The sequence below is a fragment of the Leptodactylus fuscus genome, chromosome 7 (genome assembly GCF_031893055.1).
Source record: "Leptodactylus fuscus isolate aLepFus1 chromosome 7, aLepFus1.hap2, whole genome shotgun sequence".
Taxonomy (NCBI): domain Eukaryota; kingdom Metazoa; phylum Chordata; class Amphibia; order Anura; family Leptodactylidae; genus Leptodactylus; species Leptodactylus fuscus.
The window spans coordinates 23,892,157-23,910,708 of record NC_134271.1 but is presented as its reverse complement, the minus strand read 5'-3'; the positions used below and the strand labels follow the sequence as shown (position 1 = coordinate 23,910,708).

The window sequence follows — 18,552 nt, the reverse complement described above, 5'->3', positions numbered from 1 at the left end:
GCACTCTGCCTGATCATCAAGAGGTCTGGGAGCTGATCACACGACCGGGACCGACTTTATCCCCTGGTAATAATTAATGATGTTTCTTATTTAAAAATTGTGAATATCTGCAATAATGGCTTCTATTCATTTAATGCACGGCCCAGCATGGGTGGTACACAGGGGACATCCCCGTGTTTCCCATGTGGTGCCCGTGGTTAATTCACGGCCAGCCCATTGCAACCCAGTCATCTGCAACCTTAGTCCTTTTCCCAGTCGTCTTCCATATTGGTCCACCATGATAACATCTCTATAATCCACCCTTGTTGTTCCTGAGCTTCGTTCCTCCTTTGTTGTTGTCACCTCCACCACTTATCCCTGGGCCTCTTACGCAGGCAGACACGTTTGTTCATTTCTAGGATCTGGGTTAGGTGCCTGGGGACTTCCTCCTCTCTGTCGCTCTCCTACACTCATTTTCTCCTGGTTTTTACACATAAATATGGAGTATAGGCAGTCATACATCATCAGCTCGGTGACTGAACTTCTTAGCGCTCCTCAGGGAGCAGATGGGATGACGCGGAGGCCAAAGAACGGACCCTTGTTTTGTATATAGATCAGTGACAATCGCACGATAGGCCGAAACCAGTAATTATTTATAGATTACAATAATTGGCGCATCCTGGAGTCTGGGCATCACGAAAATAATGGATGAACATCATTTTCATGCCATGTGTCAACACAGCTGCTCGTGGCTACACAATCTCCAGCAGCCGGGATCCGCTTGCCCCCCACCCAACTTGTTTTTACCACGTCTTATTGCAATTTCGGAGCTTAAAAGGAAATATCGGTCTGGCAAAAGGGTTTTCAATGAAGAAGAATAATAACAATGCTAAGAGCTCAGCGTCTTCTGCTCTGGACGGATCTTTATTAATTTGTCAACAGATAAAACCTGACTCCGCTCATTACCGGAAGCATTAATGATCATTTCAGAACTGTAAGAAACAAAGAAGGCATCGCATAGATTCATCGACGCTAGCACCGAACGGAGGATTCTACTTTACACAGAAAATGGTCTATTAGGTCAACGGGACTTAGCTGCACTACCAAATACAACCAAGGACATTGGTGGCGCTATTCGTGGCAAAAAAAAAAATCAGACACAGATCGTACCCATGTTTAACTACTCGTTCCTTAGCTCACCTGTTGCCTCAGGTGGAAATATGTTTGGGTTGGGGCAGCACCGCACCTCCCATGAGGCGACCTGAAGCGACCGCTTCAGGCGGCGCTATGCCAGGGCCTCGGGGAGGGCGGCATTTTTGCTTACCAGGCTAAGCCAGTGCAGGACAAGCTGGACAAGCTGGCGTTAGGCAGAAAGCAGGTCCTCTCCCTGCCTGCTCTCTGCCTAACGCCGCTCCGCCATGCCCCCTTCGCTCCGCCACGCCCCATTTGCTCCACCCCCTGCGGTTTCCTGTCGTCCGCCTCGGGTGGCGAAACAGGTAGTTTCACCCCTGGGTTGGTCACATGTTGTGCTGTGATATGGCCACACTATGCCACCATGTAGATACATAAAGTTCTCAAACTGAAGGAAGCTAAAGCCAGACGTCTTACAGTCCTGCTTGCAGGACTTTTCTCTCTTCATGTTTCATGCGGAAACCACACCAACCCCATTATAGTCTATGGGGTCTGCGGGTCGGCGGTGGGTGAAGCTCGAAAGAGAATCGAAAGAGGATCTTGCACCTAACATGCACCAGTTTTCTGGCATAGCAGGAATAATAAATGACCCCCACTGTATACATATAATTCTAAAGTACATGCAAACTAACATGTCTGGTTGTATGAGCTAATCCAGACGGAGTATATAAGCATACATGCACTCTCTGCCATGCTGTATACTCTGTGTTTTTCGGTTTTTCATCCTATTAATATTATAAAGGTGAAAGTATGTGTGTTTGGATGTTTGTGTGTTTGGATGTTTGCTCCTCAATCACACCTACACGGGCGAACGGATTTGTCTGAAAACGCGCACATACATACCTTGGGTCCCGGATTGAACGATAGGCTACATGGAATTCCCGTACACCACCGCAATTCACTCCTGTGCCCGGTGCTTCTCACGGTTCAATTTGCTGCAGGACCTGGCACGCTGTAGAACCTGGGATGACGTCAGCCCAGCCCCTTCAGCAGCTCACCTGATTGGGTGCCGCTTCTCTATGTGGGCGGAGTTATCGTCCAGCCGCCGTCCACACCAACATGGCGTCTCTGAGAGGTCTGAAGCGTCCTGCACAAGGGCCTCTACTCTGGGGCAGCGACAAGTCCATACGCTGCCCCACCTGTGTGGCCTCACCACGGGACCACAGTACTCTGCCGCAGCCGGACAGGGGGTCACCTGCGCCGCGCTCTGGAACGCTGGTTCGGCCAGCTTTCCCACAGCGTCTTCTGTCTCTGGACACTACAAGTCGGAACATCGGTGCACGGGAGGCCCAGGGTGTGGTGAGGACGGGGCCACAGGTTAGTAGGGGGAAAGGGGACACACAGTTGGCAGGGTCTGGTGGGGGGAAAAAGGGGCATGGGGTAGGTAAGACGGGGGAAGGAGGTAAACAGTTCCAGCAGCCCACAGGGTAGGCCCCGAGGGTCCATGGACCCACAGGTGTAGGAAGGGCCCGATGCGGACACAAGACAAAGGAACAAGCCTGCGCACCGCTCCAGGTGGGTCCCGCAGGGGGTCGGGGTTCCGCGGACGAAGTCGCGGGTAAAAGCTAGTTCCTCATCATTTCTAAGATATTAGTTTGCTTTCAGTGACTGGGAACATTCTTATTTGCATCCAGAAGCTAAATACAGTATATAGTGTACAAGCACACAAAGAATACTTCTCACCGCTGAGGGTTTGCTACAATTGTCTGCAGTCTGATACATTGTACCCGCACTCACACATTAGAAATGTATTAAAACAGGATAGAGATTTACATTTCTAATGGCTGTCTAGACTGGATACAATTGTATAACATTCCAGTCGTAAAAAGTAATAGGTGTGTACAGTACTTCATGTTCATTCACTGACTGCAAACGGGGACGACGTCATGCTAATATAAAAGCATCGAATAAATATCTGCAGCAATATTATAGAAATTCTATAGGATTTTCCTCCACATGTAGGATGGAAAACCAAGGGAAGTATCTATCGGTATAGTGCACGCTCGCTCGTTGAGGTGTCTGAGTCTGTCCCTGTCCCTTTAAGCACTATTTAGGTTTAGTTAGTGGGTGTGTAAGAAGTAGTTCTCCGCACGGAAGGAATTCTCTGTGCAAACAGCAAGTGCAAGCAGCAGATTCCCAACCTACAGGGAGCCTCAATCTTCCGCATGTATTCACCAAAGATACAGGTGTCTCTGTGATGTACAAAGGATTGAATCTGAATCCAAGCCAAAAAGCCGTCAACGAGTAATACATATTCTCTCCATAAAAGCAAAATGATGGTAGTTTAACTATTTCTTACCCAAACCAGGTGCAAGGGCAGTAACAATCTATGGACGCTCAAAATATAAACTATGCAGGTATAAGAGTCACAAGATGCAGAAATGAAGAAGTTACAGCCGAAAGATACAAGGCACGTAACGTAACGTACGCCATAGCAAAGGCGAAACCTAGACCCATTTCAATACCAACTTGATACCACCATCTAACCACCCGGGACTGTACCCCCTAGTGACCCCCATTCAATCTTCATGACTTAAGTACATTCTCCACCTCTTGGTTTCCATATATACTGTCATATATTATGTAGGTACAGGTTTAGGACTATCCATAAATGAAGAAGAGGACAAACTGGAGTGGACAATCACAGACAAGTCCATAGAGAAGAGCAGACTTGTGTCCAAGAGTTGGAGCATCAGTAAAGGAGGGCACAAAATGAGACTTCCATCCCCATTGCTGCAGTCTACAAAATGCTCTACATGTTCATGCACAGTCATACAGGGAAGGTTATCAATCACTAAGTAAGACCGCCCACTGGACACCGAGGCATGGAAAAAGCACTTGTACAACTTGTGCTCCAAGAACCTAAAAGGCTTTACCAGAACTAAAATATAAATAATTGATCCTTAGGATAGGTCAATACATTAATATCTGACATTTGGCATAGATGATCTGATCAAAGAGGCAGTCACATAGTTCATCCGTCACATGGTTTGTTTGCAGTGCAGTCTCATGGGACTGAGTTGCAATACCGAACCCAGCCACCATATAGGTGCTTAGAGGTGGGCGAACCTCTTGGGATCTGTTTTGTATCAGGTTCAGGTGACTCGAGTCCAAGATTTGTTTGGGGTCGAATAAGATCAGTACGGCCAGACCTTAAATTGGCTTAAAACATAGTGTAGAATACTCTTAGGTATCCTAGGAACCTATGTATAAAACACAGTGTATGGCACTGTCAGGGCTCCTAGGAACCTACCTATAAAACATAGTGTAGAACACTGTCAGGACTCCTAGGAACCTAGCTATAAAACAGTGTAGAACACTGTCAGGGCTCCTAGGAATCTATCTATAATACATAATGTATACCACTGTCAGGGCTCCTAGGAACCTATCTATAAAACATAGTGTAGAATACTGTCAGGGCTCCTAGGAACCTATCTATAAAACATAGTGTATAACACTGTCAGGGCTCCTGGGAACCTATCTATAATACATAATGTATAACACTGACAGGACTCCTAGGAATCTATCTATAAAACATAGTGTAGAACACTGTCAGGGCTCCTAGGAACCTATCTATAAACATAGTGTATAACACTGACAGGGCTCCTAGGAATCTATCTATAAACATAGTGTATAACACTGTCAGGGCTCCTAGGAACCTATCTATAAAACATAGTGTATAACACTGTCAGGACTCCTAGGAACCTATCTATAAAACATAGTATATAACACTGTCAGGGCTCCTAGGAACCTATCTATGAAACATAGTGTAGAATACTGTCAGGGCTCCTAGGAACCTATCTATAAAACATAGTGTATAACACTGTCAGGGCTCCTGGGAACCTATCTATAATACATAATGTATACCACTGTCAGGGCTCCTAGGAACCTATCTATAAAACATAGTGTAGAATACTGTCAGGGCTCCTAGGAACCTATCTATAAAACATAGTGTATAACACTGTCAGGGCTCCTGGGAACCTATCTATAATACATTATGTATACCACTGTCAGGGCTCCTAGGAACCTACCTATAAAACATAGTGTAGAATACTGTCAGGGCTCCTAGGAACCTATCTATAAAACATAGTGTATAACACTGTCAGGGCTCCTGGGAACCTATCTATAATACATAATGTATAACACTGACAGGACTCCTAGGAATCTATCTATAAAACATAGTGTAGAACACTGTCAGGGCTCCTAGGAACCTATCTATAAACATAGTGTATAACACTGACAGGGCTCCTAGGAATCTATCTATAAACATAGTGTATAACACTGTCAGGGCTCCTAGGAACCTATCTATAAAACACAGTATATAACACTGTCAGGGCTCCTAGGAACCTATCTATGAAACATAGTGTAGAACACTGTCAGGACTCCTAGGAACCTATCTATAAAACATAGTGTAGAACACTGTCAGGACTCCTAGGAACCTATCTATAAAACATAGTGTAGAATACTGTCAGGGCTCCTAGGAACCTATCTATAAAACATAGTATATAACACTGTCAGGGCTCCTAGGAGCCTATCTATAATACATAGTGTATAACAATGTCAGGGCACCTAGGAACCTATCTATAAAACATAGTGTATAACACTGTATATATATAACATAGTGTACATCACACTTAGGGCTGATAGGAACTTATTTATCTAATTCTCTAAGGCAAACAAAGTGAAAGTGACATCATTATAGTCTGGGGTCTCTTCAGAATTGAAACTGGTGGGATAAAAGTCATCTTACAACGTCATGTATATGGGGGCATCCTAACTTACAGCAGAGGAGAGGAATAATGCATGTTGGTTTTCACCATGCTCCAAACTTTTTTCCACGATCATAAGCTTTAAGCTGGAGTAATAAAATGTGGGATGAAGAAATAAGGGGGCATTAAGGAAAGGACAAGTTTTAAGCATTAAGTAAAGCAACAAGAACGGAAGGAATACGACAAGACTGGATGATGCGACGTAACAAGGGGAGATGCGATACCTAGTCATTTAGAGTGATGGGATGTCTTAAGAGCAGCACAGTCGTATGATAAAATATATGCAATCTTCAGACACAGTAAATATAACCATCACCGACTCGAGTAGAAAAACCTAAAGAATAATGGCAGGTTTCCTAAAGCAGAAGAACTCGCATCTATTATTAATTCTATAGGGGTCAGACCTGCTGTGCCATCAGTATGGAGTTGCTGGACATGTGGAGGAGATGTGGGGTTAACAATAGCAGAAATGTGACGTGACATTTGGGAGCGCTGTCGCCGCCATTGCACTTTAATCACTGGAAATTGTAGCAGTAATTAAGTATTTAATTTCAGCTTCCAGGCGGTTTTATAGGAGCCTTAACGGCCTTAACTATTGATCGGCCATCCAGATGCCTCAGGGGTTTAGTCACATTGATAAGCTGAGCGGTTTTATAACGCCATAAGGTCCTACGTAACAGGTATGTCTCCGGTGACAAGACACCGCGCCTGGTCTTCAGGCCACGTCTCGTTGACCCATTAAATGAGTCTTGATGAGACCAATGATACATTTACTATCCCAGCTTCAACTCTTTAGATATTTTTCTCGATTAAAGCCCAACTTTTTATGATTATTAAAATTATATTTTGTAGGGTCACAGTTAAAGGGACCCATGCCAGACTGTATTATATTATAGAGAAGGAGCGGAGCAGATTGGTATACTAGTTCTGATGGAAAAGTTTCAGTACAACTTGTCATTTATGCATTGAAATCTCAGCTCGTTCTATGTTAAAGAGTCAAGTAGGCGGAGCTATCCTTCATTGACAGCTTCCCCCCTGACTGTACGTACAGGGATAGCTGTCAATCATTGATAGGGAGAACAGGGATTTCAATAGATATTAGACAGGTTATACTGGTATACTTATTCCATAAGTTCTACAGCTTCCAAATACGTCTCTGTTATTCCATTTACTAATATGCAAATTAGGGGAAAAGTGCTTTGGGGTGTGTCTTAGCTTGTCCGGCCGTCTGTGTCAGCTCGAGATTCCCGACAAGGCACTTGAACCTTTGTTTGCCTAGGAATACAATGGCAATTTACATGAAAATGGTCACCAAAGTGGAACAACAGAGACATATTCGGAAACTGTAGCATCGCCTCTAAAAGGTATCCGGCATTAGGTTTATATGTATCTAGGTTCTTGCCGCCATACAGCTCTATTATAAGATTTATACCCCTACCTTTATAGGGGGGGGACCCAAAGGCCATAACACTCATAAGTATGGTGCAATCTATAGGATCACCTTGCCCATGGAGATGTTGGATTGATCCATCTTCATGGCTCTGTACGACTGGTAGGGGTTGTTGACTTCATGGCTTTTAGTCCTTTAACTCAGACAGATGTCATGTCTTGCCTTACGCTTACAAAGAAAAATAACAGTATACGTTTACAGATTTCGCTTCAATTCTAGATGCAAAAAGTACCAGTGGCCTCGATCTTCCGTCAAGTTCTTTGCTATCTTAAGATCAGATAAGGGATCAGATGTCCTATAACTATCATAACGGGCAAAGATATTTCACACTGACCCACATGTGATTGAGTATTGTACAGTACAAGAAAAAAAGCAAGAATAGTCAAGTATGAAGGTCCTTGTGGCCAGGACTCTAGTGATTGCCAAATGGCCAGGGCTCTAGTCATAGCCCAATGGCCAGGACTCTAGTGATTTCCATATAACCAGGACTCTAGTCATAGCCAAACGGCCAGGACTCTAGTCATAGCCAAATGGCCAGGACTCTAGTCATAGCTAAACAGCCAGGACTCTAGTCATAGCCAAACGGCCAGGACTCTAGTCATTGCCATATGGCTAGGACTCTAGTCATAGCCAAATGGCCAGGACTCTAGTCATAGTCAAACGGCCAGAACTCTAGTGATTGCCATACAACCAGGACTCTAGTCATAGCTGAATGGCCAGGACTCAAGTCATAACCAAATGGCCAGGACTCTAGTCATTGCCATACAGCCACGACTCTAGTCATAGCCAAATGGCCAGGACTCTAGTCATAGCCAAACAGCCAGGACTCTAGTCATAGCCAAACGGCCAGGACTCTAGTCATTGCCATACGGCCGGGACTCTAGTCATAGCCAACTGGCCAGGACTCTAGTCATAGCCAAATGGCCAGGACTCTAGTCATAGCCAAATGGCCAGGACTCTAGTCATAGCCAAACAGCCAGGACTCTAGTCATAGCCAAATGGCCAGGACTCTAGTCATAGATAAACGGTCAAGACTCTAGTCATAGCCAAACGGCCCGAACTCTAGTCATAGCCAAATGGCCAGTATTAATCTCACATTTATGGATTAGAATTGGTTTGTAGATAAAAAAAACAGGAGTCAATTTACCATAATGGGTGATCAAAGAACTTCAACAAAACTTCACTGAAAGTCCATCACTTTGAAAAGAGATCCCACTTACCAGACCAGGTTACCCTAAGACAGATTTCAAGTCCCACCATATATTCTACATACTGGTCATCTCCTTTGACTAGACCACCACTTGTCAGTGCCATTTTGGCCGTCCTATTCTGTATTAACTATGTATTGACTTTGCTAAAAACCTAAAGTACTTAAGATGATCTGTAAAATATCGAGTATCCTTCCATTCTCTTTAGTAAGTCGAGTTTTCCAAGCACTACCATCACCATTCATTCTAAGCCATTGTGTACATTCATTCAACAGCTCTCTCGATTTTACTTCTTAACGGCTCCAAAAATATCGAATCTCACTCATTGCTCATCTTTGGTTTTTTTTTTAGCTTTTCTTGCTTAGGCAAATCTTGTAGCGTTATAGATTTCATGCCCGTCCCTATACAGTCAATCCATTTACAAGCTCCATATAACCTTCAGCTAACTTGGTCAAACTTTTAAGACAAGGACTACATATTTTGGAAAATTTCTTTTGCTTGATGGAGAAGGAAGTCATAACACATGGTATAAGATCGCCCATGAGCTCCACGTCCATTCACACATCCTTAGCTGCACTTATTCACTTGCAAGGATGTGTCAGTCTTAATAAAAGTCGATGTGTATTGATCAGTCCCAACAAAAATGACCATTGCAAATCACAAGATAGCTGAATGGTAAAGACGTAGATGGGCAGGTAGATGGGTCATGGTGGAGCAAGGAGGAAGGAAGAAGACGGTAGGAAATCACGTATAGCATACAGCATAGGCGTACCAGGTCGAGCTGTACAACGTAGATAGGTAAAGTGAAAAACAGACAATGGGGTCACTGTGGAAATGAAGGGTTAATGCCGTAGGTTGCATCTTAATGAGTAGGAAAAGTGAAGTGGGTAATAATGAAGATGATGACAAGATAATGATCCGCGTTAGAATCAACATGCGACTACGTAGGACAGAGGGCACGCAGAGTGTGACAACATGTACAACCTAATGAGAGATGTCAAACAGGCAAGTGCCAAGGAGTCTTAAGAATGACATTGGGGTAGAGGTTGCAGGTCAGGGATAAAAGGGGCAGAGGGCAGCTGTCACTCCGCCTGCCATGTTCCTAATACTAGGCAGTGACACCTTGTACAAGCAGCAGGTGCAGCTATAAATATTGAAGTCAATCAGCTTAGAATCTGATAGAAGCCATGAATATGCAGGAGGGAGAAATCTGTAAACTTGAGTGCGTATGTGCACGTCCATACACAGGTGGGAACATTAGGAATCAACGTCTTCTCGGTAGAGAAGGATATGGGATGAGGATTTTCAGACCTGTTCGGGAGCAACTCTTAAGCACACAAGACTGAAACAAACAAGACGCCGAGCCAAGCTCTTGTAAAAGGATTTAACTATTGTGTGACCCAACCTTACGAGCGAGACCCTAAACCTGAGTGTCAGAGTAATAGGACTTTACACACAAGGAGTTGACATACACACAGCGACCTGAAGCTCATGGGTCTACCTGATACAAGGTGTGCCCCCTCTATATACCATTGCATATTAGCGGCAGCAGAATACAAGGACACAGCTCTAGGTCCAATGGGATGACAATATCCAGCACTGTTACCTTTACTGCCGGTAAGCTCTCGGTTAATGTGCATCTTCCTTCTTGCCTCTGCTCCTCCGCGGATCCCTTTTCTCTCTTCCCTTCCCCTTGTACGTCCCAGGAAAAGACAAAGACAGCCTGCGAGGTGGGAAAAAGAGGAGGGAGATGGGACTGAGCTGCCACTTCCAGATCTCCTGTTTCCTTGACTCCAGTGACAAGACCTCTACTCAAAGAGGTTCAGGGGGCTGCAGGTGGCCTTGGAAGCTCCAGTGTGCAGCTCAGAGTGTCAATGAATGAGGATCTTTAGGAAAGAACCAACGTCTCTCCCTCTCTCTTCCTTTCTGTGTCTCTCCCTTCCCTGTGACTTGCTTTCTCTCTTACATCCTCATGCTGCTGGCTGCTGGCAGGAACAGAAACTGCACACACAAGCATGCATCCTAATGTCATCTTTGTTATTGGCACCTGGAGCACAGGCAGGGATAGGTGGACCGGGATCCAAATCCAATGACATATACAGTGTGTGGGGAGGTTTACACGGTAAACAGGACAACACCTTACACACATACACTTCTTAGCTGGAGGTTCTGTTATGCTTAAAACAACAACAACACAATAGTGATACAATGTATCCAATGCAACAATCTATTTAATCATCCGCCTATCTATCTATATTATATAGATCGACCCAATTTCTATATAACCCCATCGTTATCGTTACCTTAATATTAGTTACTAACCTGTCCGGCTTCTCACTCCACAATGCCTGGAAACATAGGTCATTAGAATAATTAAAACAACAAGGTCGTCTATAAATCATTCATTTTATTACAATCAATTGCTGTGAGATTTATGACCGGGAATCTCTACAGCAACGGAAACACATACAGGTTGTTGGGTACTACAAGTCTCAGCCGGAAGAATGTCTTAGGCTTGAGTATACGATGTATCCGGTTTATAAAAATAAGACTGTCATATAGAGGAGAGATGGAGACTCTGGGGGAATGTATCAGTCATTGGCAGCATCTTTTGGAATAATATTTGCATCGATTTTCCTTAAATAAAATCTGTGCGCCCCATTACCGGGATCTAGATTTTTACATTTTTGCATCAAAATATTTTCAAGACTCCGAGCGGATTCATTTCACTATTTATTTAATGATAATTTTATTTCTGCGCTCCATATCCTGATTCTTATCACGTTCTTACCTGTAGAGAGATAGGAGCTATACTACACATGTCAGAGGTGTAACTTGAAGCTCCTGAACCTCAAAGTGCAAAATCTAGAACAGGGCACCCCAACTATCATTCACGCTGTTCTATTCTGTGACAGAGGGAACCCCAGTGCAACTGCTTCTTTTCCATCTCCTATGGTCTTATCTTCAAATTTGTTATTTGGGAACAGTTTGGATATGGTCCCACTAGTGGCTGCTACAGGCAATTCGGTTTCTATCATTTCACCCTATGACAGCTTTAGGAACAGATCTGCATAAAAATGACCCTAAAACATATAGTCTAAAGTAAATCAATTGAGGACCTGTAGGTTATAATGAAGAAACGACAAAATAACCTTAAATTGTAACTCAGATAGCTGTTCTATTGTGTGCTAAAGCCCCATGGTGAACCCACTCCTATCCAACTACCCAATGTGCAAACCAACTTATTTCTACCGCACCAATCCTTTCCCAAATCCTACCTCTTTCAGCCCCTCTATGCCTAGCTCTTACTTCTACCACCTTACTCCTTCCCTAGATCTCACCTCTACCAACTCACTCCATCTCTAGCTCTCACCTCTACCACATAGCTCTCACCTCTACCACCCAACTCCATCTCTAGCTCTCACCTCTACCACATAGCTCTCACCTCTACCACCCAACTCCATCCCTAGTGCTCATCTCTATCACCTACTCAATATCTAGGTCTCACCTCTAACACCCAGCTCTTACCTCTACCACCCTACTCCATCTCTAGCTCTTACCTCTACCACCCTACTCCATCTCTAGCTCTCACCTCTACCACCCTACTCCATCTCTAGCTCTCACCTCTACCACCCTACTCCATCCCTAGCTCTTACCTCTACCTCCCTACTCCATCTCTAGCTCTCACCTCTACCACCCTACTCCATCCCTAGCTCTCACCTCTACCACCTACTCTATCTCTAGCTCTCACCTCTACCACCCAGCTCTTACCTCTACCACCCTACTCCATCCCTAGCTCTTACTTCTACCACCCTACTCCATCTCTAGCTCTCACCTCTACCACCCTACTCCATCTCTAGCTCTCACCTCTACCACCCAGCTCTTACCTCTACCACCCTACTCCATCCCTAGCTCTTACCTCTACCACCCTACTCCATCTCTAGCTCTCACCTCTACCACCCAGCTCTTACCTCTACCACCCTACTCCATCCCTAGCTCTTACCTCTACCACCCTACTCCATCCCTAGCTCTTACCTCTACCACCCTACTCCATCCCTAGCTCTCACCTCTACCACCCAACTCCATCCATAGCTCTCACTTCTACCACCCGACTCCATCCCTAGTGCTCACCTCTACCACCCAGCTCTCACCTCTACCACCCCACTCCTTCCCCCATCTCTCATAGTGCCAGATCCCAGCTTTCCTGTGTGCCAGACCACACCACATGTAGATCATACCCCCTGTAGTGAGCAATGCTATACTGGAATTCTCTTCTATCCATTTACAGAATATTTAATAGGTTTGCTCTTTGAAAATGAGTTTGCAATGAAACAATAGATCAAATAACATTCCAGCCCTAACTATCTTACAATTACACTGTAAAGCAAAGAGTCTACGACGCAAAGGTATTTTTTTTTATATTTTTTTTTTCAATATGTGCTCATTACACAAACAGATTTTTTTTTTACTGTACTCAACTCAACTATCTCAATTATTACATGTATAATATATAGTAACAGACTCTGACATTTGCTTCCCCATCCCTCCTCCGACCTGTATACTGCAGCACAATGTCAGCAAGCATTGACCTGGTACGGTATGGGCTGAGTGAGACTGAGTTGAGTAAGTCAAATTCACCTTACTGATGAATGTAATACATTTACTAATCCGTACTGGAGACGCTCACATGTCTAGATTCTATCTCTTCTCTCTTTCATATACGCTTTGGTCACTGTTAATGCTTAACTTTGAAAACATATATTTATGGCACTCAGAAACATATGTTCCACTTCATCTAGTTTACATTCCAAAGGGAGAGTGGGTGTCCCACTTTTCGAGTATATTAATGGGAGGCTGAGTTTTGCACCTGTTCTAAGATGAATATGCTGTAAAGGCTCGGAATAAATATTACTGTCTGTTACACAAACAATAGAATTTATAATCTTACATTAAAGCGAGTACATTCATTCATTTCAATGGAGACTGTCAGAAGACCAGGGTTCAAATCCGACCAAGGACAACATTGGCAGAGCTGCTTTAACCATACGACAAACTTTGCCTATGCACTGGACCCCTGGCCGCACCATTTTCCAGATGTAGATATACTTCAAAGACGCACGTACCAGGGAATCCTATTATTTTCACAACCCCTTTCTCTAACTGCTAATTGACTTACTAGTGAAACAGAGACCTGCATCGGAACGGTCACATGACCAGATTTGAGCAGGTTCTAAGGTCAGAGAATGCGGACAATGAGAGCGGCTATGTAAGTGTCTGTATCTCTTTTAGGGATTTTTTTTGGAGTTTGTATTTAGGAATGTAGTCAGCGGCAGGGGGGTAACTACCAGGGTAGCAGCGGTAGTGGCTGCCACAGGGCCCGGGACATTAGGGGGCTCTGCGGTAGCCGCTATGATTTTTTTTTTTTTTTTAATAGGCTGTTACCTACTGGAGTAACTCCCTATTTACTTACCAATACTCGCTCCTGCTCACGGCCTCCGGCGCTTCCTCTTCTGCGGAGGCGGCAGTGAGCAGGAGCCAGGATCGGTAAGTAAGGCAGCAGGCCCTCGATTCCCACAAACACCGCTATCATTATACTTGGGGGGTCTTTTCAGATCCCCCAAGTATAATGATTGGAGGGCTAGGAGAGGTGAGAGAACTTAAAAACCACTGTTACTTACCTCTCCTGGCTCCAGAAGGCTTTGGGTCTACTTGGTGACGTCACAGACATTATTGAAGATGGCCGGCATAAGCAGGGATTGCACCATAGCCAAGGAGAGATAAGTAACAGTGTTTTTATGTTTGTATCCTCCCCATAGTCTCCGATTATTATAATCTGGGGTCGGAAAAGACCCCAGAGTATAATAATTGTTCATGGGTGGTCCTCAATCTGTGTCCAGGGGCCAGTATGGGGAATAATACTGTGTGTACTGTGTGCAGGGGCCACTATGGGACGTAATAGTGCATGCAGGGATGCAGGGGGGGTGGGGATCATTCAGTTGGGGTCTACAGAGTGGGCCCATGTCAAAAGTTTGCCATGAGGCCCCGTCATTCCTAGTCATGCCACTGGTCAGAGGGATCTATTTTAGGAAGTCTTGTCTAGGGTCTATATCTAGGAGGTCTTGCTCAGGTGTACATTGAGGAGGACTTGTCTAGTAGTCTCATTTTAATGGGTCTCGTCTGGGGATCTGTCCTTGTTAGGAGGTTTGTATTTAGGAGGTGTTGGGGGACTTGTTAGGGATCTATATTGGAGTCTGTATTTAGGTGATCTTGTCTGGAGTCTGTATTTATGGGACCTACTTAGGGCTCTGTATTTATTTAGGGGGTCAGATCTGGAACCTCTACTGATTCTGGGGTACATATCCATTCAGTGGTTCGTGGAAAGGACCCACTGGTGAAACCTTTGCAGCTAAAGTGTTAATACTGTCCTGTTTGCATGGGTTACATTCAGGTGCTCCAATTTTTCCTCAAATCTAAAAACCACGCTACAATGTCTTGAATTTAGACTACAGCCGGCACATGAACTTGCTGCTGGTGACTATTATTCTCCCTGGGTGTCATTGCTCAGTCGGTCACTAGGGGTGCTATTTCCCATTTATGCTTCGGACCTGAATTTTGCATTATTTCTCCTGTCCTAGAGGTAATCTGCTGATCAACAAGGCTTTTTGCATTGAATAATTAACATCCATATGTTGATCTGAATTTTGTTTATCTGAAGTTTTTATTTTAAGATTTCATTGAATACATAAGAAATAATGAGGTGCCGAGTGAAATAACCCCCAGAGACGCAATGCGGATGAGCTGCTGTGATACCATATGTCATTCCATGGCTGGGAACATCACAAAAATGTATTTATGTTCATTTAGTGATCACTGTATAGGATTCTGGTTCGGGAGATACCAACTTATTACAGGGAACGTTCACCGATTAGGAAGATTTAGAGATTTTCTGTGAATATGTAACTAGAAATGAAAGCCTAGCAAAGATGCTCCTATTTCCTAATATACTCTAATTGTGTGTCTAAGTCATGGGGGTACTTACTTTATTAAAGGGGTTTTCTGTGCTAAAGGTATCCTAAAGATAGGTCACTAATATCCTATTTGTGGGGATCTGACACCTGGTACCCTCACCGATCAGCTCTTCTCAACAGTTCATATACAGAGAACGGAGCAGGAAGCAGACAGCACTGTTCTCTATGTAGTGGTGGAACTGAGTGACTGCAGCTGCAGTACCAGGTCTGGCCACTACACATAAATGAGAGGCGTTATTAACGGGGTAGCAGCGGTAGCGGCTGTCACAGGGCCCATGACATTAGGGGGCCTGGCGACAGCTGCTACCGTTGCGTTTTTTGTTTGTTTGTTTTTTAAAAAAAAATAGGCTGTTACCAATGTCCATATTTATTTACCTCTCTTGGCTCAAGGCAGGCTTCAGACCTACTTGTGTGACATCCCTGATGTCACATGACTGGGGCCTGCGTCCTTATACGTCGAGACGCAGGCTCCGGTCAAGTGATGTCCCGTACGTCATTGAAGATGGCCGACATCAGCAGGAACCGCACCGGAGCCAGGCATAGGTAAGTAACAGTGTTTTTTTTTCTTTGTATTCTCCCCTGGGTACCGAGTATAATAGTTCATGGGTGTCCACAATGGGGCATAATACTGTGTGCAGAAGCCACTATGGGGGGTAATACTGTGTGCAGGGGCCACTAAGGGACATAATACTGTGTTCAGGGGCCACTATGGGGGATAATACTGTGTGCAGGAGCCACCTTGGGCATAATACTGTGTGCAAGGGCCACTATGGGACATAATACTGTGTGCAGGGGCCACTATGGGGACATAATACTGTGTGCAAGGGCCACTATGGGGCATAATACTGTGTGCAGGGGCCACTATGGTGTATAATACTGTGTACAGGGGCCATTATGGGGCATAATACTGTGTGCAGGGGCCACTATGGGGCATAATACTGTGTGCAGGGGCCACTATGGGGCATAATACTGTGTGCATGGGCCATAATAGTGCATGCAGAAATGCGGTGGAGTTAGTCAGTCGGGGTCTTCATGGTCATTTGTGGAGGGGGAGGGGGGCATGTCAAAAGTTCGCCATGGGACCCCACCATTCCTAGTTACGCCACTGACAGAGATCAGCGCTGTCCGCCTTTCTCAGCATCTGATGCACAGAGAATGGAGCAGAAAGCAAATTAATGGAGGTGGCAGGAGTCAGATCCCCACCGATCAGATATTAGTGTCCCATCTTTAGGATAGATCATCATAGGTGCACACAGCCTGCTCCGACTGCACAATGCTCAAGGCTTAGGAGGTTTTATTAAGGAGACACAATGAAGTTGAAGACTTAGGTGAAATATGAGGAAGTCGTCTGCAGAAAGGGAGGGACACCGGGCACGTTCCCAGCAGAGGATGACTGTAGTACAAGAGTTCTTAGAAGATTTGCTTAAGGATGGAAATAAGATTGACTGATGTGTAATTTTTAATCTGGTTTTGTACAGGACACGCAACAAGAAGATTTACAGAAAGTCTACAACGTGACATGCGGATTTCTCTTGTAATCTGTTAACAAATATTATCCATAATGATTTTTCACCTTAGTAAATACATAGGAATAATAACGCATTAGAAGGCCCCACCATGGCCAAGTGGTAGAAGTTAGATGTTACAACTACAAGTTTTAGGGACACCAGCTGCAAGTCCTGATGTAAACTGTATCTGGGTCCTCAGGATGCAGATACTGTTGAATGAAAAGTTAGAGCTGGGAACCATCAGCTTCCTGCTCCACCATCAATGACTTGGCACAGGTTGGTGCAATGTAGTGATGTCATCACACCAAGCCAAAGACAGCACTGGCGAAGCCCAACAGAGTGATCAGCCCCATTCACTGTGGGAACAGGGCTAGCTGAGTATTCATTTTATTCATGTTATTTTTAGGGGCACTATGTGTGTGTGAGAAGACAATAAGGGGTGTCACTAGGTGCAATTTATCCTTATAGTATAGGGAGACCATAGAGGCACATTAATTGTGTGGAGGGCACTAAAGGGGTATCCTCACTGTATGTAGGCCTCTAGGGGGTGGTCATCATTATTGTGAGAGTGCCTCTAAAGGGGCAAACGCTCCATGAGGGGGCATTTTAATGTATGTAGGACACTAAGGGGCCATTGCTATTATGAAAGAGGACTGCATTGATGGGGAAAGCATTAATGGGGCATCATTACTGTAATGGGGACTATAAGAAGAAGACACTAAGGGATGTCAGTAGGGACAATTTATCTGTGGGGGGACTATCCTTACCATATGGAGATACTATAGGGGCACCAAGGGGGGATTTTACTGTATGTAGGCCAGTAATTGGGTAATCTTTACTATAAGGGGGCCACTAATGGAAGCATTTTACTGTGTGTGGGACACTAGGTGCCATAGCTATTGTCAGGGGCGACTTAGGGCAACCTTTCTGTGTAGGAAAACATTAAAGGGGCATCACTACTATAATAATATAATACTCACTCACTGAGTAGCCCCGCCCACTGGACTCCAGAGCTCAGAATGAACAGTGATCAGGATTAATAAATGAATTTTTCAAACAAGACTTTATCACTCGGTTCGTCCCGCTACATAACAGACTCCCTGAAGATAGGACTCGTTTATTAATGTGACAGATTCTAGAATCATTCATCCTGAAAAATCCAGAGTAAAAGAACACCGCCACCTAGTGGCCACATCCAAACCAATCTGGCAGGTGGTTTGTATAGATTGTTTGTATAAGCAAAGCTATGTCAGCTTGTCCTATTACCACCAGGTCCCAAAGTGGTTGTTTGTAAGAATATCAATGAGGCGCACTTAGCAGATCTGTAAATTTTATGACGTGTCCCGGGGTGAGCTTTCTCGGTGTGCCATTTATTCACGGATATATAAATACAGGCGTGAAGCTGACACCCTTGTAGCG

The 18,552-nt window shown here is 44.5% G+C and overlaps 1 protein-coding gene across 4 annotated transcripts in view; it reads right to left on the bottom strand.

The window, feature by feature from the left end:
• The window catches only part of SYT7 (synaptotagmin 7), a 310,992-nt gene extending 300,428 nt beyond the window's left edge, over positions 1–10,564 (bottom strand). For all 4 annotated transcript variants that reach the window (XM_075281379.1, XM_075281380.1, XM_075281382.1 and 1 more), the window contains exon 1: positions 10,204–10,564. In XM_075281379.1, the coding sequence (XP_075137480.1) occupies positions 10,204–10,237 (34 nt within the window). In that variant the 5' untranslated portion in view covers positions 10,238–10,564. The remainder of the gene's footprint in view (positions 1–10,203) is intronic.
• Positions 10,565–18,552: the final 7,988 nt, after the last annotated feature.